The sequence below is a fragment of the Mercenaria mercenaria genome, chromosome 4 (assembly GCF_021730395.1).
Source record: "Mercenaria mercenaria strain notata chromosome 4, MADL_Memer_1, whole genome shotgun sequence".
Taxonomy (NCBI): domain Eukaryota; kingdom Metazoa; phylum Mollusca; class Bivalvia; order Venerida; family Veneridae; genus Mercenaria; species Mercenaria mercenaria.
The window spans coordinates 36,698,274-36,721,622 of NC_069364.1; the positions used below are offsets into that span (position 1 = coordinate 36,698,274).

General features: G+C 37.7%; 1 protein-coding gene across 3 annotated transcripts in view; it reads right to left on the bottom strand.

The window, feature by feature from the left end:
* LOC123551455 (uncharacterized) overlaps positions 1-23,349 on the bottom strand; it is a 99,281-nt gene that overhangs the window by 13,208 nt on the left and 62,724 nt on the right. For 2 of the 3 annotated variants that reach the window (XM_045340402.2, XM_045340401.2), the window contains exons 11-13: positions 17,808-17,936; positions 16,679-16,767; positions 8,730-8,875 (exon numbers count right to left, since the gene is read on the bottom strand). In XM_045340402.2, coding sequence (XP_045196337.2) covers positions 8,730-8,875; positions 16,679-16,767; positions 17,808-17,936 — 364 coding nt within the window. The remainder of the gene's footprint in view (positions 1-8,729; positions 8,876-16,678; positions 16,768-17,807; positions 17,937-23,349) is intronic. The other variant, XM_045340403.2, reaches the window with a different exon arrangement.

Below are 23,349 nucleotides of genomic sequence, written 5' to 3' on the forward strand. Positions count from 1 at the left end.
CACATTTAATGATCTATAATGGTTGACATTTTCAGTTCTACTCAGGCGCTAAACAGCAAATTCAACAGTGAAAATGCATATGTAATAAAAATATTGTAAGATTTGTACTGATAAATAAACACTTTCTCAAGTCAGGCAGTACCTCCTCTACTGCAGAACTGAGTTTCTTGATATGAGTCATTAGATTATTTATTTCAGCACAAGAAAACTGATCTCCTATATACAGTAAAGACATTACATACTGTACTGTAAGCACCAGGTGGAGAATAAATTATATAAATGGAAAAATTAAGATCATTTTCTTAATTATTTGTCATTTCTTTTGTATCTAGAACAGGGTCAGATGTAGCAGTGTAGCAAGGTGCAGATGGAAATATCTGGCTCAAGGTAACTGTTCAGAATGTAACAAAGCTCTGCCAGATGTTTCCATCTGCACCTTCAACTAGGGATAGATTTTTTTCTTGTATACTGTATTCTTCAATTAACAGAAGAAATAAAATAAAACAAGCACTATTTTATTATAGTAGCGTATGGATTTACGCATTCATTCATAAATTTTAGCACCCAGGGCCAGGGGTGTAAGATGAGTATTTCCAGCACCGGTAAAATCACAGGAAAATCCTGTCCGGTATGCAACAGTTTAACTCTCTCACCTGCTACATGTTGTATGTCACACAACACAAGTTCTTCTATTTTTAGCTCTGCTGTCCCTAAAAGGGGCTAATCTAAATCACATGAAAAATCTAAGAGAACACCTTATAAGGATACTACAGACCAAGTTCAGTAATGATTCATAAAGTGATCCATGAGAAGTTGTTAAAAGATGTTTTTCTATTTTTAGCTCTGAAAACCCCTCTTTTTTTTTTTTTTGGATTTAACGTCGCACCGACACATGATAGGTCATATGGCGACTTTCCAGCTTTAATGGTGGAGGAAGACCCCAGGTGCCCCTCCGTGCATTATTTCATCACGAGCGGGCACCTGGGTAGAACCACCGACCTTCCGTAAGCCAGCTGGATGGCTTCCCCACATGAAGAATTCAACGCCCCCAGTGAGGCTCGAACCCACATCGATGAGGGGCAAGTGATTTGAAGTCAGCGACCTTAACCACTCGGCCACGGAGGCCCCCCTGAAAGCCCCTCAGTCGATTGTTAATTTGTTACCATTGGAACAAACAAGAGAAGACCTAATAAGGATGTTGCAGACCAAGTTTGGTGATGATCTTTCAAGTGGTACAAAAGGAGAAATTGTTTATATTTTATAACTTTTTCTTTTCTTTTCTGAACAATTTAAAAACAGTTGAGAGAGAACCTTACAAGGATGCTGCTGACCCAAGTTAGTGATTACTTCAAAATTGATCAGCGGTATCTGATAAGAGGTATTTAAGTTCCCATTACATACATATCATTATTTAGAACTAGAATGTGTCTTTAGGACACAGGTAGTGATCCCACCGGTACATATGTCACAAATAAGGAGCAATAATTCAAATATTTGCAGTCTTATGGGGGTATAGCCTCAACAAACATTTTATATAAAGGATTCATTATTCTAGGTCATATACTTTTTGAGCTATGAGCATCACAAACAAAAATCCACTATTTTGGCTATTTCAAGGGCTCTGTAATTAGAGCTAAAATCTCACGAAGTATGCCAAGTGTGCAAGGTCACATCAATGATCATGATATAGACTCATGCAAGGTTTTAAGAATTTACATCAAATACTTTTTGAGCTAGGCTCGGCATTTGGTGAACATTTTTGACTATTTCAGGGACCAACTCTGGAAATAGTGGGCGGAGCAAGACGGAAGAATAGAAGGTGGGAGCAAGTTCATATAATGATATAGACTCATGCAAGGTTTCATCAATTTATATAAAATACTTTTTGAGCTGGGCGGGTCACAAGGTGAAAATGTGCATTTATGACTATTTCAGGGGCCATAACTCTGGAAAAAGGGGGGCTGAGCCAGATAGAAAAATAGGAGGTACGAAAGTTCATATCATGATAAACAATGGTGCAAGGTTTCATCAATTTATATGAAACAATTTTGAGCTAGGTGCGTCACAATTTGAAAATGTGCATTTTTGACTATTTCAGGGGCCATAACTCTGGAAAGAGGGTGGAGCCAGATGAAATATAAGATGTGCGCAAGTTCATAGTTTCATCAATTTAAATCAAAAACTTTTTGAGCTAGGCGCGTCACAAGGTGAAAATGTGCATTTTGACTATTTCAGGGGCATTAACTCTGGAAATAGGGGGCGAAGCCAGATGAAAAATTCAATCAATTTATATCAAACACTTTTTGAGCTAGGGGCGTCACAAACTTTTTCCCAACAAGACCAAATCTATATACCCCCACCACTCTTAGTGGGGGCACCAAAAATGACAACACCCTCTAGCACCCATGTTTTTTGACGAATCAGAATAACTTGAATAATCTTGGTAGTGGGTAATCCAATGCTTGAAATTATTTGAAATTCAAATCAGCAGTTTCTGACAGGAAGAGTTATATACTTAAAGGGAAAAATCAGCACGTGCCCTGGTGGCCATATTTGAAGACAAACTGGAAACAAGAGCTGTCAGTGGACAGCGCGCTCGACTATTCTCAGTGCTTGATAGTATAATATAAGCAATGAGTAAAACTTTAACATTACAATAAGCATATTCTAAGTCGAAAAGGGGCCATAATTCAGTCAAAATGCTTGATAGAGTTGCCTCCTCCTTTTTGACAGACTGGATTCATGATGGTAAACAAGTAAGCAAAATATGAAAGCAATATCTCAATGGACTTTGATAATATTTGGGGTGGTACGCAAACTTTAACATTTATTCTAAGTTGAAAAGGGGCCATTATTCAGTCAAAATGCTTGATAGAGTTGCCTCCTCCTTTTTACAGACTGGGGTCATGATGGTAAACAAGTATGCAAAATATGAAAGCAATATCTCAATGGACTTTGAAAATATTTTGGGTGGCACGCAAACTTTAACATTTATCCTAAGTCGAAAAGGGGCCATAATTCAGTCAAAATGCTTGATAGAGTTACCTCCTCCTTTTTACAGACTGGGGTCATGATGGTAAACAAGTATGCAAAATATGAAAGCAATATCTCAATGGACTTTGAAAATATTTGGGGTGGTACGCAAACTTTAACATTTGTGTGACGCTCACGCTAACGCTCATGCTGACGCCGGGGCGAGTAGGATAGCTCCCCTATTCTTTGAATAGTCAAGCTAAAAATGTGTTAGACAATCAAACAAGGAACATTTCTGTGAAATTATTATGAAATCAGGCAAGCAGTTTCTGACAAGATGACTTTCAATCTTCCCACTATATACATTAAACAACATGTGAGATCTTTTAAAGCAAGAGCTGTCTGTTGACAGTGCGCTTGACTATTTGAAGAACTGAATCAGATGTAAATATGTCAAAATATTACCAGAGATTTTCAGACAAAAGAAGAAAAATAGGTTAGACTAACAATGTACCTGTACTTGTGCAAATGGATAAGTCTTGCACTATAGTGCAATGTGTGACCATGATCAAAGTTTCAAAGCCACATATCAAATAGTTTTAGACAAAATATGGAATGGTATGTGAAGCTTAGGCCATTTTTTTTTAATCTTTGTTTTACAAACCACCAGGATCCAACCAGGCTGTAGGAGGAGGAAAATAAAAAAGTTCAAGAATTCTTTTTTTTTTCGTCAAAGAAAGAAATTTTATTTTCAATCAGGGTGTATTTTTATCCATCTTGTACATGCATGTTTGTCTCAATGTTATGTACAGTACTTGGTTTTAAACTGTACTGTCAGCACTAACTTTGTATATTAATAAACTGCATGTATGTAGAATGCTCTATTGTGCTCTTTTAGAAGTAGTATGTTGCCCTTAACCCATTAGCTACCTATATGCATGTCATGATGCTAGTAACAGCGTTATGGTAGGCGGTGGTTGTGTCTGCTTGTATTTTGTATGTTGTAGTGTCGTTTAATGCAAGTAAACCTAGGCTCACACTAAATTGCATTGAGTTGGTGAAGTTTCAGTTTCTTAGTATAATTTTTTCTTTTAAAAATATTTAATTCAAAAATTACATCTAATTGATAATATTAACTTTTGCTTTATATACAAATTTTACAAATCTATATTTTGTACTAGGTATCATTTCTGAAACTTTTCCCCAACCATTCCTTCAAAGTTATTGTCATAAATATATATATTAACTTTGAAAAGGACACCCTAGTGTGAAGGGACCTTTGGGCTCACCATAGCTACTTGAGAAAGAACATTTGTTGTTGTTAGTTTTCAGCGCAGATACAGTACAGCTCTATAGTTCCATTCAATACAAAACATTGTTCCCGGGAAGGACCAGTATGCTTCTAAGATGCAACTTCATTTAAGAGCTTAGTCCTTCAGCGAAGACTTATCAAAATTCTAGATCATCATCATTTATATTTGATATATCAGCACTATGAAAGATCTCCCGTTACGCAAAAGTAATATTTCAGAACATTTTACTTTACCACATAATTTCCATAACATATCTTTCTCGATTTATATATCAGGTTATGAATTCGCATTCTGAATGTGAGCACAGTTTGTACAATCGCATCTTGCATTCTTTAATTTACAAAGATTTCTTCTTACTTCAATTAACCGTAAGTGAAGCGTGTCTTTTTTGTATGCCACTATTTTAAAGTACATTTGATTGGTTAAATAATATTAGGGTTGGCATTGACTATTGGATGTACACGATACTTTTTATTCTTGGCAAGCGCAACGATTTTTTATTCTCTGTACGAAGTACAGCGGAGGAATATAAAAATCTTGTTTTTTCAATTTAATTTTTTCGTAAAAGCGCCGTTTTTTGAGCGCAGGTTTGTAAAACAGAAGATAAAAAAGAGTGTCTCATAGGATTGACAACATGCCGATGGAACTTTGAATTGAATACATAGTTATGCGTTGTTATATTTAAGACTGCCTACGAACTGGGTCTTGCACACGACACGTCGTCTTACTGTGTACACATTCATGCAGTAGTTATTTAAAATCCATGCATGAATGACAAAGATATGGACCGGACACGCCTATCAATGCACTATCATGAAAAATGACCTTTAACGTCTAAGTGTGACCTTGACCTTTGAGCTACGGACCTGGGTCTTGCGTGCGACACGTCGTCTTACTGTGGTACACATTCATGCCAAGTTATTTGAAAATCCATCCATCGATGACAAAGATATGGACCGGACACGCCCATCAATGCACTTTCTTTTACGTCTAAGTGTGACCTTGACCTTTGAGCTACGGACCTGGGTCTTGCGCGCAACACGTCATCTTACTGTGGTACACATTCATGCCAAGTTATTTGAAAATCCATCCATTGATGACAAAGATATGGACCGGACACGAAAATTGCCGACAGACTGACAGACCGACAGATGGTTAAAAAACTATATGCCTCCCTTCAGGGGCATAAAAATAAAGGCCTTAACTAATTTCTATGTCAAAAAAGGGCCATAACTGAGCTAAAGTCCTAGTTATGTAGTCTTGTGTACATATGTAGACAATGATGGTAAAACAGTGGTCAAAGTTTCAAAACCATATGAAAAACAGATTAGGCAAAACATGGATTGGCATGAAAACTTTAATTGATTTCCAAGTCCAACAAAAGTGCCAGAATGTCACAATATACGCCTGTTACAGCAAATTTCTTTACGCTTGCACCTGTATTTGCAAATGGAATTTTACTTTTGTAGTTGTTTAGTAATTATTGTAATTCTTTTGTTCAAAAGTCCACAAAAAAACTCCTTACCAGGTAGAGATACCTTAAAATACGCCTAAAATTTGAAAGTAACATCTATGTTGTACCACAGAAAAGGGGTCTTGGTTTTTTTCCTACGGTCTATTTTAAAAAAGTTACAATATAAGTTATTTATAGTAACAACTAAGGGAAGTTAATCTTAAAAAAAATCCCCCCAAAAAAATTGTAAGTCCACAAAAAAATGTGAAAGTAGGTCACTAGGTCAAAATCAAGGTCAGATTTTATTTCGGAAACAAAAAATTATGCAAGTGGTCCAAATTTGAAGCCTGTACCTTCAAAAATGTGAAAGTAGGTCACTAGGTCAATAACATGGTCAAAGTTTTTTTCGGTACACAAACCTATGCATGTGGTCAAAATTTGAAGGCTGTAGCTCGAGAAATGTGAAAGTAGGTCACTAGGTCAAGATCAAGGTCAATTCATGTCAAGGTTCATCTTGCCACTCAAAACTATACATGTGGTCCAAATCTGAATGATGTAAGTTATGGACATGAAGATTCTAAGTTTTTCCCTATATAAGTCTATATGAACCATGTGACCCCTGAGGTTGGGTAAATTTGACTCTGGGGGATCCAGATTTGAATTTTTTTGTAGAAGTCTACTAGGCAATGCAAATATCTAAGATCTAGGCCTTCTGGTTTATTTTTAGAAATTTTTTGAAGATTTTCCTATGTAAAATCAAGTGACCCCATGGGGCGGGGTCAATTTGACCCCGGGGGTCATGATTTGAAATTTTATTGTAGAAGTGTACTAGGCAATGCAACACGTGAAATATCTAAGATCTAGGCCTTTTGGTTTATTTTTAGAAAATTTTTGAAGATTTTCCTATGTAAAATCAAGTGACCCCGCCCCAACCCCTGGGGCGGGGTCAAACTTGGGGTCATGATTTGAACAGATTTTGTAGAGGTCCACTAGGCAATGCTACACGTGAAATATCTAAGCTGTAGGCCTTCTGGTTTATTTTTAGAAATTTTTTGAAGATTTTCCTATGTAAAATCAAATGACCCCTGGGCCGGGGTCTATTTTGACCCCGGGGGTCATGATTTGAATAAATTTTGTAGAGGTCCATTAGGCAATGCTACATGTCAAATATCTAAGCTGTAGGCCTTCTGGTTTATTTTTAGAAAAATTTGAAGATTTTTCTATGTAAAATCAAGTAACCCCATTGGGCGGGGTCAATTTGATCCCGGAGGTCATGATTTGAACAAACTTTGTAGAAGTCTACTAGGCAATGCTACACGTTAAATATCTAAGATCTAGGCCTTCTGGTTTATTTTTAGAAAAATTTTGAAGATTTTTCTATGTAAAATCAAGTGACCCCTGGGGCGGGGTCAATTTTGACCCCGGGGTCATGATTTGAACAACTTTAGTAGAGGTCCTCTAGGCAATGCTACATGTCAAATATCTAAGCTCTAGAGCTTCTGGTTTTTGAGAAGAAGATTTTTAAAGTTTTTCCTTTCTGTTGCCATGGCAACCAGAGTTCTGCATGGAATTCAATTCTTTGAACAATTTTTAAAGAAGACCATCCAAGGAACATCCCTGTGAAGTTTCATCAAAATTGGCCTGTTGGTTTAGGAGGAGATATGTTTAAAGGAAAGTGTGGACGGACGGACGGACGCCGGACGGTGACGATCACAATAGCTCACCCTGAGCACTTTGTGCTCTGGTGAGCTAAAAAGTGGACTTATATGAAAAATGAACAAATTTCCATGTCCAAAAAGGACCATAATTCAACCAAAATACTTGACAGAGTTATGTACTCTTGCCTTCAGATAGAAACTGTTATAATAAACAAGTGACAAAAGTTTCAAAGCCATATGTCAAATAGTTTACAAAAAATATGAATTGGCATGAAAAACTTAACTAAGGTGTGACGCCAACACCGACGCTATAGTGAGTAGGATAGTTCTACTTATTCTTCAAATAGTCGAGCTAAAAATCACAATAATCTGAACAATCTTGGTAGGAGGTCACCCAAGAAACATTTCTATCAAATTATTTTGAAATCAGGCAAGTGGTTTGTTTCTGAGATTCTTGAATATTTTCAAGGACCATGCAAGGAACATGCAGTGAACATCTCAGCCAAGTTTCCTTAACTTCCACCAAATGGTTTCAGGAGAGTTATCATTAGAAGAAAGTGTGAACAAAGGGATGTATGGTGTGTAACCACAAGAAAAACAAACAAATATGATCAAACTTCACATGTATTTTGTATATTGTTTAGTAACAAAAAACGAAGTCCCATAACTCTGCAGATTATTTATCTAAAAGAACGTAACATGCACCATGCACTACTAGGGTTGGTACTGATCACTTATGTGAAGTTTCATTAACTTGTGTGCAAGGGTTCGGAAGATTAGGCGCACACAAGATTGCATATGCAGTCTGTATGTATATAGTATGTTAACAAAAAAAAAGTCCCATAACTGTGCAGAATTTTTTTCTGAAAGAATCTAACATGCACCATACACAACTAGGGTTACTACTGATCACTTGTATTAAGTTTCATTAAATGTGTGCATGGGTTCAGGAAATTAGGTGTGCACAAGATTGCATATGCAGACTCTATATATATAGTATAGTAACAAAAATCAAAGTCCCATAACTCTGCAAAGTTCTTTTCTGGAAAAAAAAAAAAAAAAACCCAAACAAAACTAACATGCACCATGAACAATTATTGTTGTTACTGATGACTTGTGTAAAGAAGTCCCGTAACTCTTTTTTTCTGAAAAAACCTAGTATGCACCATGCATGACTACTGTTGTTACTGATCACTTGTGTGACGTTTCATTAAACTGTGTCAAGGGAATGAGGAGAGATGGTGGACGGATGGACAGACAGGAGACCAGACAGACAACCTGAAACCAGTATAGGCCTCCACTTACAACTTCGTTCCTGTTAGATCAACTTACCTGTAGTATTTGTACACAATGATGATACAATCAGGTTGTTTCTGAGTAAAGCTTTAAACAGCTGCAGTGCATGTATAACAATGTTAGGGTCAGCTTCTGTCTCCATACAATTCTGCAAACTCTCCTCCGATAACACGGGTAACAAACTAAATGTAACAAGCAAATTCGATGAATTGGTATCCCCCGCCGAAAGAAAATGACGGGCATCATCAAAGTATGTTGGTTCATATTTATTTCAAATTTCATGAAATTCTACAAACTTGTTACTGAGAAATGGCTGCAGACAGGGTTTTTTCATTAAATCAAGGGCAATAACTCTAAGGGAAATTGACCAATCAAAAACAAGAGATCACAGAGTGATCTTGGCGCCCACCAATGTGCCATTTTTGAGTGTTCCAAATTTCAAGACTTATTGACTAGCTCAAGGTCAAATTTCATTTCCATACACAACACAAATCTATGCAAGTGGTCCAAATTTGAAGCCTGTACCTTCAAAAATGTGAAAGTAGGTCACTAGGTCAATGTCAAGGTCAAAATTTGTTTCGGTATACAAAACTATGCATGTGGTCCTAAATTTGAAGCCTGTAGCTACAGAAATGTGAAAGTAGGTCACTAGGTCAATCTTAAGGTCAAAGTTCATTTCGGTACATAAAACTATGCAAGTGGTCCAAATTTGAAGGCTGTAGTTTGAGAAATGTAAAAGTAGGTCACTAGGTCAAAATCCAGGTCAAATTTTACTTCGGAATACAAAACTCTGCATGTGGTCAAAATTTGAAGCCTGTACCTTCAAAAATGTGAAAGTAGGTCACTAGGTCAATGTAAAGGTCAAAGTTTGTTTCAGTACACAAAACTATGCATGTGGTCCAAATTTGAAGGCTGTAGCTTGAGAAATGTAAAAGTAGGTCACTAGGTCATAATCAAGGTCAAATTTTATTTCGGAATACAAAACTGTGCATGTGGTCCAAATTTGAAGCCTGTACCTTAAAAATGTGAAAGTAGGTCACTAGGTCAATGTAAAGGTCAAAGGTCATTTCAGTACACAAAACTATGCAAGTGGTCCAAATTTGAAGGCTGTAGCTTGAGAAATGTAAAAGTAGGTCACTAGGTCAAAATCAAGGTCAAATTTTATTTCAGAATACAAAACTATGCAAGTGGTCCAAATTTGAAGCCTGTACCTTCAAAAATGTGAAAGTAGGTCACTAGGTCAATGTCAAGGTCAAAGTTTTTTTCAGTACACAAAACTATGCATGTAGTCCAAATTTGAAGGCTGTAGCTTGAGAAATGTGAAAGTAGGTCACTAGGTCAAAATCAATGTCAAATTTCATTTTGAACACAAAAACTATGCATATGGTCCAAATTTGATGCCTGTACCTTCAAAAATGTGAAAGTAGGTCACTAGGTCAAAATAAGGTCAAAGTTTTTTCCAGTGCACAAAATTATGCATGTGGTCCAAATTTGAAGGCTGTAGCTACAGAAATGTGAAAGCAGGTCACTAGGTCAAAATCAAGGTCAACTCATGTCAAGGTTCATCTTGCCACTCAAAACCATACATGTGGTCCAAGTTTGAATGTTGTAGTTACTGACAAGAACATTTTAAAAGCTTTTCCCTATATAAGTCTATATGAACCATGTGACCCCCGGGGCGGGGCCATATTTAACCCTAGGAGGATAATTTGAACAAACTTGGTAGAGAACCACTAGATGATGCTACATTACAAGTATCAAAGCCCTAGGCTTTGTGGTTTGGACAAGAAGATTTTCAAAGTTTTTCCCTATAAAAGTCTATGTAAACCATATGACCCCCAGGGCGGGGCCATATTTGACCCTAGGGGTATAATTTGAACAATCTTAGTTGAAGACCACTAGATGATGTAACATACAAAATATCAAAGCCCTAGGCCCTGTGGTTTTGGACAAGAGGTCATTCAAAGTTTTTCCCTATATAAGTCTATATAAACCATGTGACCCCCAGGGCGGAGCCATATTTGACCCCAGAGAAATAATTTGAATCATCTTGGTAGAGGACCACTAGATGATGCTTCATACCAAATATCAAAGCCCTAGGCTCTGTGGTTTTGGACAAGAAGGTTTTCAAAGTTTTTCCCTATATAAATCTATATAAATTATAAAAATAAACAAAGGGCCATAACTCACTCATAAATTGTTGAACCAGTCTGATTTTCAGGGGGACACAACTAGGGTACCAATACATCATTCTGGCAAAGTTTGGTCAAAATCCCCCCAGTAGTTTCTGAGGAGATGCGATAACGAGAAATTGTTAACGGACGGACGGACGGACGGACGGACGGAATGACGGACGGACGCACCACGGACGCAGAGTGATTTTAATAGCCCACCATCTGATGATGGTGGGCTAAAAAACTTGATGGGCATCATTGCAGTATGTTGGCTCATGTCTATTTCAAGTTTGATGAAATTCTACCTGCTGGTTACTGAGAAATGACTGCGGACGTACATTTTTGTGCATTTTTCATTAAATCAAGGGCAATAACTCTAAGGGAAATTGACCAATCGAATAAAAACTTGAAGGGCATCATCGCAGTATCTTGGTTCATGTCTATTTAAAGTTTGATGAAATTCTACCTGCTAGTTACTGAGAAATGTCTGCGGACGGACTTTTTTCATTAAATCAAAGGCAATAACTCTAAGGGAAATTGATTAATCAAAAAAAAAAACTAGACGGGCATCATCGCAGTATGTTGGTTCATGTTTATTTCAAGTTTCATGAAATTCTACCAGGTAGTTACTGAGAAATGGCTGCGGACGGACAACGCCATTTTAATACCCCCCTCCCGGGGCCATCGGCGGGGGATAACAAGTGAATGAAGTATTGTCATGCAATACAAAGTCCCCTACCAGAAGGCAACTATTTTTCTCTACTGCAGTATAACATAATGACCTGATATCTGTCAATGTTGTATAAACTTTGACTTTTGACCTTCAAGTGTGACCTTCATCCTCTTCTAGTACAGACACAGAGCGATCTGACCAGAGGGACAGAGTAAGATAAAGCCCCCAGAACAGATAGAGAGAAATTCTTTTTAGATACAGGCCTGCCCGGCTAACTTAGCCTAGCTCTTTGCCAATAGACAGTCTGGTTCTTTAATGTGCCCGTTGTATAGCACCGATACACGCAAAGCTGTCTTTCCTGTGAAGAACCAGTAGAGGCCTCTTAAAAATCCCTTTACAGATTGTCGAGTTACAGACCGCACAAGAAAAAAAACTTGTTGCAACCTTGACCTTTGAGCTAGAGGTCTGTTTTGCGCATGACAAGTTGCCTCATCCAGGGGAATATTTGTGCAAACTAATATTTAAATTCTATTTTGCATGACAAAGTTATGGACCAGACAGGAAAAAAACTTATTGACCTTTGATCTCAAAGTGTGAGCATGACCTTTGAGCTAGGGTTTTGGGTATTGCACACATGTCTGATTATGGGAAACATTTATGCCAAGTAACATTGTAATCCCTTGACCGGACACGAAACAGACCCTGTTCATGCCGTTAACATTTGACTGCCAAGTGTGACCTTGACTGTTAAAGGGTCTGAATGTTGTGCACATCATCTTATTATGGGGTACATTTGTGCCAAGTTACATTAAAATTCCTTCATAGATTGCTGAGTAACAGACCAGATAGGAAAAAAGCCCTGTTGACCTTTGTCCTCCAAGTGTGACCTTGACCTTTGAGCTAGAGGTCCTTGTTTTGCGCATCCCTTGATGAATAACAAGAGTTATAGTCCTGACAGGAAATTGCGGACAGACAGTTGGACTGACTGATGGAAAAGCACAATCCTATAGTTCCCGAAACTGGTTTTTAACCGGTAGGGGACTAATAAATACAGTTCTGTATACTCTCTCCCAATAACAAACTAAATATAACAAGTGAATGAAGTATTGCCATGCAATACAAAGTCCCCTACTGGAAGGTACATAATTTTCTCTACTGCAGTATAACATAATGAACTGATATCTGTCAATGATGTATGAACAATATTGTTCTATATATACAATATGTTATAACAAAGCACTTGGATTAAAATTTGCATATATAAAAACCTACAGTTGTTTATATGACCTTTAACATCTAAGTGTGACCTTGACCTTTGAGCTACAGACCTGGGTCTTGCGCGCGACATGTCGTCTTACTGTGCCACACATTTAAGCGTAGTTACTTGAAAATCCATCCATGGATGACAAATATATGGACCGGACACGCCCAACTATCATGAAAAATGACCTTTAACGTCTAAGTGTGACCTTGGCCTTTGAGCTACGGACCTGAGTCTTGTGCACGACACGTCGTCTTACTGTGGTACACATTCATGCCAAGTTATTTGAAAATCCATCCATCGATGACAAAGATATGGACCGGACACGAAAATTGCGGACAGACCGACAGACTGACAGACAGACGGTTCAAAAACTATATGCCTCCCTTCGGGGGCATAAAAAGATATCATATAAGTTATTGATATTAACAACAAAGGGAAATTAATCTTTAAAAAAAAAAAATTTTTTTATAATGTAAGTCGACAAGGAACTCTTTACCAGGTGGAGATAGGTCAAAATACACATAAAAATTGGATGTAACATGCATGTTGCACCACAGAAAAGTGGTCTCGATTTTTCCCTATGGCTAGTAATAAAAAAGTTACAATATAATCTATTTATAGTAAAAACAAAATTCTAAAACGTAATTCTAAAAACAAGGGTGGTGCCTCATGGTGTTGAACATTTGTGCCAAGTTACATCAAAATCTCTCCATGCATGAAGAAGAAATGCTCCGGACAAAGTCATTCTTGAATTTGACCTTTGACCTCTATGTATGACCTTTTCCTTAGACCTAAGGCCTGGGTTTTGCGCACGACATGTTGTCTCATCCAGGGGAATATTTGTGCCAAATGATATTCAAATCCTGTTTTGCATGACAAAGTTATAGACTGGACAGGAAAAAAATCCTATTGACCTTTGATCTCAAAGTGTGACCTTGACCTTTAAGCTAAGGTTCTAGGTGTTATGCATGACATGTTGTCTCCTCAATGGGAACATTTATGCCAAGTAATATTGTAATCCCTTGATGGATGACAGAGATCTGGACCGGACAGGAAAAAACCCCAACTGACCTTTGACCTCCAATTGTGACCTTGACCTTTGAGCTAGGGGTCTGGGATTTGTGCATGACATGTTGTCTTATCATGGGAAACATTTGTGCCAAATAATATCAAAATCCCTTCATGGATGACGAGTTATGGACCGGACAGGAAAAAAGCCCTGTTGACATTTGACCTCCAATTGTGACCTTGACCTTTGAGCAAGGGGTCTGGGATTTGCGCATGACACGTCGTCTCATCATGGGGAACATTTGTGCCAAGTGATATTAAAATCCCTTAATGAATGACAGAGTTATGGACCGGAAACGAAACAGACCCTGTTCATGCCATGTTAACATTTGATTGCTAAGTGTGACCTTGACCTTTGAGCTAGGGTTCTGAAAGTTGTTTATGACACATCGTCTTATTATGAAGAACATTTGTGCCAAGTGTTATTAGAATCCCTTCATGGGTGGGAGAGTTATGTACCGGACAGGAAAAAAGCCCTGTTGACCTTTGACCTTCAATTGTGACCTTGATCTTTGAGCTAGGGGTCCAAGTTTTGCGCATGACACGTCGTCTGATCATGGGGAACATTTGTGCAAAGTAATATTAAAATCCCTTAATGAACGACAAAGTTATGGACCGGACACGAAATTGTGGACGGACTGAAGGACAGAATGATGGACCGACAGAAAAGCGCATTCCTATAGTCCCCGAAACTGGTTTTCAACCAGTAGGGGACTAACAAGCAAATTCATTATTGATCGTAAAACCATTTATCTATATCTAGTAACAATGACCTTAACCCAAGGTACCTAGTGTGAAACAAAACGATTGGTCTCTACGAAAGCTAACTAGCTACTTAAGTAGAAAATGCTTTTGTAAAAAAGCACATGTCTCCCCCAATGCAAAGTCCTATAGGCAAGAAGTCAATAGGGGTCAGGAGCAAAAGTCAAAGAGACACTGATGGTTGGCTGCAACAGGGATCATCTACTTGGCATGTCCAGTCATCCTGCTAAATTTCAACACTCTTGGCCTAGTGGTTCTCAAGTCACTGTTCAGGCCCATGTGACCTTGACCTTTGATCAAGTGACCTCAAAATAAATAGGGGTCATCTACTCTGCATGTCCAATCATCCTATTATGTTTCAACATTGTAGGTCAAGTGGTTCTCAAGTTATTTCCAAAAAATGATTTTACATGAACAGGCCACTGTGACCTTGACCTTTAATAGACTGACCCCAAAATCAGTAGGGGTCATCTACTCTGCATGTTCAATCATCCTATGAAGTTTCAACATTCTGGGTCAAGTGGTTCTCAAGTTATTGATGGGAACTGGTTATCAATGTTCAGGCTCCTGTGACCTTGACCTTTAACAGAGTGACCCCAAAAACAATAAGGGTCATTTACTCTGCATGAACAATCATCCTATAAAGTTTCAACATTCTGGGTCGAGAGGTTCTCAAGTTACTGATTGGAAATGGTTTTCCATGTTCAGGCCCCTGTGGCCTTGACCTTTAACAGAGTGACCCTAAAATCGTTAGGGTTCATCTACTCTGCATAACCAATCAACCTATGAAGTTTCATCATTCTGGATCTAGTGGTTCTCAAGTTACTGACCGGAAATGGTTTTCAATGTTCGGGCCCCTGTGACCTTGACCTTTCACAGAGTGACCCCAAAATCGTTAGGGGTCATCTACTCTTTATGACCAATCATCCTATTAAGTTTCAACATTCTGGGTCAAGTGGTTCTCTAGTTATTGATCAGAAATGGTTTTCAATGTTCAGGCCCCTGTGACCTTGACCTTTGACGGAGTGATCCCATAATCAATAAGGGTCATCTACTCTTTATGACCAATCATCCTATCAAGTTTCAACATTCTGGGTCAGGTGGTTCTCTAGTTATTGAATGGAAATGGTTTTCAATGTTCAGGCCCCTGTGACCTTGACCTTTGACGGAGTGACCCCAAAAATCAATAGGGGTCATCTATTCTTCATGACCAATCATCCTATGAAGTTTCAACATTCTGGGTCAAATGGTTCTCTAGTTATTGATCGGAAATGGTTTTCAATGTTCAGGCCCCTGTGACCTTGACCTTTGATGGAGTGACCCCAAAAACAATAGGGATCGTCTACTCCAGCAGCCCTACAACCCTATGAAGTTTGAAGGTTCTAGGTCAAATGGTTCTCCAGTTATTGCTCAGAAATGAAGTGTGACGTACGTACTGACAGACGACGGACAGGGCAAAAATAATATGTCACTGGGGGAGACATAATTACCAAGTTTGGGCTGCTTACATCAGTTATTGTGAGAAAATCAACCCTCTTCAATATCATGTAATGATGATCTTGACCTTGATCTAAGCAACCCAAAATACATCTAAAACCATGGCCTCCATGCAAGCTTCCTAAATTCCAAGTTTGGATGCAATACCCTATTCCTTAATGAAGTTATTGATCAGAAACAATTTTCTGTATTAAGTAACAGCTACCTTGATCAAGACCACAGTGATTAGAATGCATATCATACATAGGTTTCCAAGAAGCTATATATGTACTAAACTTGGTCTCAATATCCCAAAGGCTACAAGTTTTACCTTGTGTGTGACTTAACCCTTTTTGGCCAACATCAAACTGTTATCTTCCACATCACTGAACTACGGGTATTTCATCAACCATTTTTCATTGAACACACCATTATTTCAAACCATGTTACACACAATGAAAAATGCACCCAATGTACTACCTTAACTGCTCATCAACCAAGGCCCCTTATGTCTTTCTTATATTACAATGACTCATGAAGAACAATGAATAAACAATATTGAATTTACCATGACATTTGTTGATCACTAGCATAAGTAGCAAGTACTGTCAAAATGCTTAAACATGTTGTAACAATTCTTGAATTGTGCAGTCTGCCCTACAAATATCAAAACATATCCTTGAAACTTTAAAACTTTAAACAAGAACACAAATTGCCCCCTTGATGCATTCAGTAACTGCAAAAGGAGAAATTATTTGATCACTGTTCTCTGGATGTTTGACATACTGACCTCAAATCAATAATTATGGGTCATCTACCAGTCATATGTGACCTCTGTATCAAATGTGAGGTTAGACCAAAGCATTCTCTATTTGGCAAAGAGAGTTCTACTGTCCTGGGTCTATGTGACCTTGACCTTTGACCTAATGACCTCAAAATCAAACGGCTCATATCTATTGGTCATGACAAACATGCCTAAAAACTCATCCTAGGCCAAATGAGTTATGGTCTGGAATTTATCTTAATTTTTTGTGTCACTGTGACCTTGACCTTTCCATAACAAAATTTTTTGCTAACCATATTAATCAGACAACATTTTCATCTTGTAGGGATTTTAAGGAAATTGGATGGCAGCAACCATAAATTAGCTTCAGTTATAGTATTTAACATTGTTTAGATTGCATCCAGAAAAAGGCCCAAGCATTCTCAACTTATCGACAGGAAACTGTTTAACTGTTCCAGGTCACTGTGACCTTGACCTTTATGTTCTCAAGTTATCGTCTGGAAATCATTTAACTATTCCGGGTTACAGTGACCTTGACCTTTGACCTACTGAACTCAAGATCAATAGGTGTCATCTGCTAGTCATGACAAACCTCCCTATCAACTTTCATGATCCTAGGCCCAAGCGTTCTTAGTTATTATCTGGAAACCGATTGGTCTATGGATCGACAGACCGAAAAACATCAGCAAAACAATATACCCCTCCTTCTTCGAAGCGGGGCATAAAAATCAAACGGAATTAGGCAACTAAACCTTCCAAGTGTCACATTCTACAAAATCTAAGAATAATTATTTTACTTGAAAAGTACCAGATTTGGCTTTCTTTAAAGAAAATGAACTTCTGTGCATAATGGCAGATATTATGAAAATAGTTATAAAAGACTCCAAATTGTTCAGTAATAAAAATAGAATACCTTTGACCCAGGGTTTGACAACTTGAGCACTTTTTGTAATATATTTAACCTGACAATGTATTTTCGAGGAATATGTGTGAACTTGGACGAGGAATCTCTGATAGGCAATTCTGTCTCACTTTCGGAAGACTGAAACGTTGAAAACAAGATCAAATTAAAATACTGATATTCAGAATGCCTCTGCAGTCACATCAACCTATATAAACTCTGTGTTTCTGATCAACTCTTGTAGCTACCATGTCACACATGTAGATCAATTTTCCAGAGGTCATAATGCTTGACTGTCTATAGTGTTTATATATGTCAGCATGCAATTTGTCATAAAATTAGAACTTTTGCTATTCCTACAGCAATTCTTAGTTGATGATTAAGCTGCTGTAGAGATCTAGAATTTTGAAAGTATTGAACTTGGGATAAATCAAATGATGCCACTTATACCCCAGTCACACATACAGTGCTGATAGCTACGTCTAGCCACGGATATAAACGTAGTAATCCGTATCGATCCGTACCTGAGCCGTACAGATTGGTATAGACTGATACGGATTACTACTTTAAGGTACGGCTCAGGTACGGATCGATACGGATTACTACGTTTCTGTCCGTGGCTAGACGTAGCTATCCGCGCCGTATGTGTGACTGGGGTATTACAAAGAAGTCCACAGCAATCAGTACAATCGTTCCTGAGAAACCTGCTTACATGCAAAACTTTCACCCAAATTTCTAAGTGAAAATGGGGCATAATTTTACCAAAATGTAAGCCAGAGTTATGAAACCTGACATCGTAAGGTACCGTACATAACCACTTATAAGACGCATTTTTAGGAGTCATATTTCCAGTCCAAAGAGTGGGACGCGTCTTATAAGCGAGTTCTACAAGAAAATTAAAAGAAAGTCTTAAAAAATCTTCAAATTACAGCTCAGTACATCTTTATTTCTGTCACTGCAAACCGCTACTTTGTTTTTCGGCAGCCATTAGCATAGCGGTGATAAAATCTGTAACGGCACGTACCATATTTCGGCCCACTATAAAAATCGAACCTATCTTATTTTACGATTCAAAAGTATATTTTTTTTTACAAATGTATTATTTTTCCTTTTAAAACACCAGAATGTATTGGCTTTAAATTAACTTGTAATTTGTAATGGACAGTAACTGAACATAGAAATATTTTCACAGCCCGAAAACAATTAAAAGTTAGTTGGCGCCAATTACAGAGAAATGTTTTAGGGTGTTAAAACACACTCGTTATGAAATATTTGATGCTTCAGATCAGCAAATAAACAGCTTTGTGATTGACACTGACTGATGTCAAACTCCGGTATCTTCAAAGAATGGCAAACGGAAATTATTTTGGACTAATCTTCTTGCCAAATGTAGAGATGCCTAGCTACTCGAAACTCGAACATGATTGGATAATATATTGAAGAGGGCATACCTGTATTTGACTGGCAGATGTCAAGCTATGATTGACTGACACGTGTCATGTTTGGAAGCCCAGCAATAAAATCGGCAATATTATTTCGGCCGATTTGTAGACGTAATTTTGCCGTTTTCTAGTATTTTATTACGTATAAAATAGGATTTTAAAACATTCTGTTAAGTATTACGTTTTATAAAACAAGTCTGCAGACTCCTGAATAATCTTTTCTAGACGTATTTTCGCCGAATCTTGGTTATTTAAATGCATTTTATCACACATAAAAATACATTTTAAAAGACTTTATTTTATTTCGTTGAATAATATCGGCAAATATCGGCAAAATTTCAGCCGATTTGTACACGTAATTTCGCCGTTTCCTAGGAGCTAAAATGTATTTTATTACATACAAAAAAGGATTAAAGTTTTATTAAACAAGTCTGCAAAGTTTTGAATAATCTTGGTGAATAACGCCAAACTTTTCTAGACGTACCGGTATTTTCGTCGTATCTTGGTTATTCTTATGCATTTTATTATACATAAAAATATATTTTTAAAAATACCTTATTTTATTTCATTGTGCAACGTCGGCAAATATCGTCAAAATTTCGGCTGTTTTGTAGACGTAAGTTCTCTGTTTCTAATTCATTTCAATGTGTTTATCACAGAAAAATAATTGTATATAAGCTGATTATATATTTTAAAACTTAATGACTGAAGTTTGCATTTTTTTTTTACAAAAAAAAAATTGGCGATTTACCATTTTATTTTTTTCCAAAACACATCATGTTCGAAAAATAATGCATTTCTACAAATTTTTGACATTGTTGATATCAAAAAATGACCGCGTCTTATACGAGGGTTAGTGGAAAAGACCCCAGATTGCACGTCCAATTTCCGGATGCGTCTTATAAGCGAGTGTGTCTTATAAGCGGTTATGTACGGTAATCTCATGATGGCACAGATGTGAGTAGAATCTGAAAATATTTGGTCAAGTAGTCTCATAAAATCATGCTCACATGTAAAACATTCACAAACATGGGCAGAATTTTAATTAAAGAGTGACGTAACTTGCCTTTTGAAGCCATGACATTTGAATGCAGAAATTTAACCGAAATTTTTAAGTAAAAAAGTGGCATAATTATGACAAAATAAAAGCTATAATTATGTAACTTGTCTCTTAAGGCAATAACATCACACCCGTTAACCGGTTGTGAGCTAAACAGTTCGTGGCGGACAAAACAGTTCTCCATTATATTTGCTGGTATCTATATTAGGGTAAGTATTTTCGATCCTAGAATCGGTTGGTGCAAAATATGTTCAAGATCTTTATTTCTATAAAAAGTAGCATGAAGAAAGAACATGCCATGCGTTTCCCTTTTAAAAGTAATGTATACTGTGTAAGTTAAGGCGAATTAAAAGTGTGATTTTGTTGAAAAAATGCGAAAACGAAAGTTTATCGTGATATATTTAATTCACTTTTCAACTTACAGCTATAGTATTAACGTCAACCTGTAAAATAATGTTTGCTCTGAATATTGTTCAACTTTTTAACTGGCAAAACGCAATATTCAACCAGTTATAGACATCCAGATATGACATGGTTGAAAAAAAGTGAGGCGGCATTGCACAGTTCAAAATAATTTGTGTGGCGAGACAGAGCAGTTCTGTGTCTTTTCTGTATTTAGTTTAACAAACAGTGTCTAAAAAGTAATATCGAGCTCGTATCTCTTAAAAAGTAATGTTTATATTCTGACAACAGCAGATCATTTATTGAACATCTAATAAATTTGCATTTTGCAGTAATAAAATGAAAGCAGTGAAAATCAGTAAGTGTCTTTGCTGACTCACTGGTAGGAACTCTGTAACCCGGAACTCTGTAACCCGGTATGTTAATCCAACAAGTGAGTAAAAATGGAAATATCTGGCAGCTGATTGGATGTTTAGACTAATTTAACAACTATAAGAATCCTTATATAAATAGCCAGTCCATAGTTTGAACAATGGCCACTCACTTAGATCATTAGAGAGAGCTATACATAATGAGGCTGTGAGTTCGAGTTTAAGTCCCCGGGCAAAACTTACGTCCTCTATGACTATTTGAAAGAAGACAATTTGTTTTTAAAACCATTCGTCCTCAGACAGGTTTTTTGGCGGAGAACATGGTAGTAGGCCTACCACAAGTTAGGCTCATGTTATATAACTGAAATACTATCAAGAAACGATGCTAAACCCTGAACCAACAAATAAACAAGCAGTGTTCCATATTTAACAAAACTTGATCTCATGTAATAAACTATTTATAGGCTGGTTACATTCAGACCTCGGGCGAATAGTAATGATAACTAACAAGCCCAAGTTATTCAGCAAATGTATGGTACTGACCGGCATGGCATTACATGAAAATCCAAAAATATGTTCTTTTTTCAAGTTTTTGTTTCAAAATATTTTGTAAAATAGTATAAACTATGGACTGGCAATGTATATAATCAATATACGCGTATTTTACATCAGTGTATGCTGTATGCATAAGAAATGCATAAAGTCATCTCCGCTGTACTCTTTAAACATTATAAATAATAAATCCTTAAAGGCTGAACACCACTAAATGCATCCAGTATATAATTCTATATAAATCACACTTCAAAACCAGCTCTACAAATCTATTTTCTAATATATCAGATCTTGGCAGTCTACCGTCTTTCAAAAGCTGAATGTTAGTGCAACAAACACAAGAGGGCCATTATGGCCCTATATCGCTCACCTGAGTACCATTGCCTTAACCAAAAACAAAAGGAAAAAATTCTTACAAGGTACAGATATGTCAAAATACACCTAAAAATTGGAGGTACCATCCAGGTGTACCACAGAAAAGTGGTCTCGGGTTTTCCCTACGGCCAATAATAAGAAGTTACTAATAAGCTATTTATAGTAACATAAAAGGGAAGTAATTAAAAACAAGAGCTGTCACTAATGGTGACAAATGCCCCCGCAGCACCTTGACCTTTGACCTGGTGACCCCAAAGTCAGTTGGGGTGGTGTACTCATAAAGTACTATCAGCACGTAAAGTTTGAAGGTCCTGGGTGAAGTGGTTCGCGAGTAAAGTGCCTTCATGCAAAAAGTTAATGTTGGCCCCTGTGACCTTGACCTTTGACCTGGTGACCCCAAAGTCAGTAGGAGTGGTGTACTTAATAAGTACTATCAGCATGTGATGTTTGAAGGTCCTTAGTGCAGTGGTTCGCATGTAAAGTGCCTTCATGCAAAAAGTTAACGTTGGCCCCTGTGACCTTGACCTTTGACATGGTGACCCCAAAGTCAGTAGGGTTGGTGTACTCATAAAGTACTATCAGCACGTAAAGTTTGAAGGTCCTGGGTGAAGTGGTTCGCGAGTAAAGTGCCTTCATGCAAAAAATTAATGTTGGCCCCTGTGACCTTGACCTTTGACCTGGTGATCCCAAAGTCAGTAGGAGTGGTGTACTCCATAAGTACTATCAGCATGTGAAGTTTGAAGGTCCTGGGTGCAGTGGTTCGCATGTAAAAAGCCTTCATGCAAAAAATTAATGTTGGCCCCTGTGACCATGACCTTTGACCTGGTGATCCCAAAGTCAGTAGGAGTGGTGTACTCCATAAGTACTATCAGCATGTGAAGTTTGAAGGTCCTGGGTGCAGTGGTTCGCATGTAAAAAGCCTTCATGCAAAAAGTTAACGTTGGCCCCTGTGACCTTGACCTTTGACATGGTGACCCCAAAGTCAGTAGGGTTGGTGTACTCATTAAGTACTATCAGCATGTAAAGTTTGAAGGTCCTGGGTGAAGTGGTTCGCGAGTAAAGTGCCTTCATGCAAAAAGTTAACGTTGGCCCCTGTGACCTTTGACCTGGTGACCCCAACGTCAGTAGGGGTGGTGTACTCAATAAGTACTATCAGCATGTGAAGTTTGAAGGTCCAGGGTGAAGTGGTTCGCATGTAAAGTGCCTTCATGCAAAAAGTTAACGTTGGCCCCTGTGACCTTGACCTTTGACATGGTGACCCCAAAGTCAGTAGGGTCGGTGTACTCGTAAAGTACTATCAGCATGTAAAGTTTGAAGGTCCTGGGTGAAGTTGATCGCGAGTAAAGTGGCTT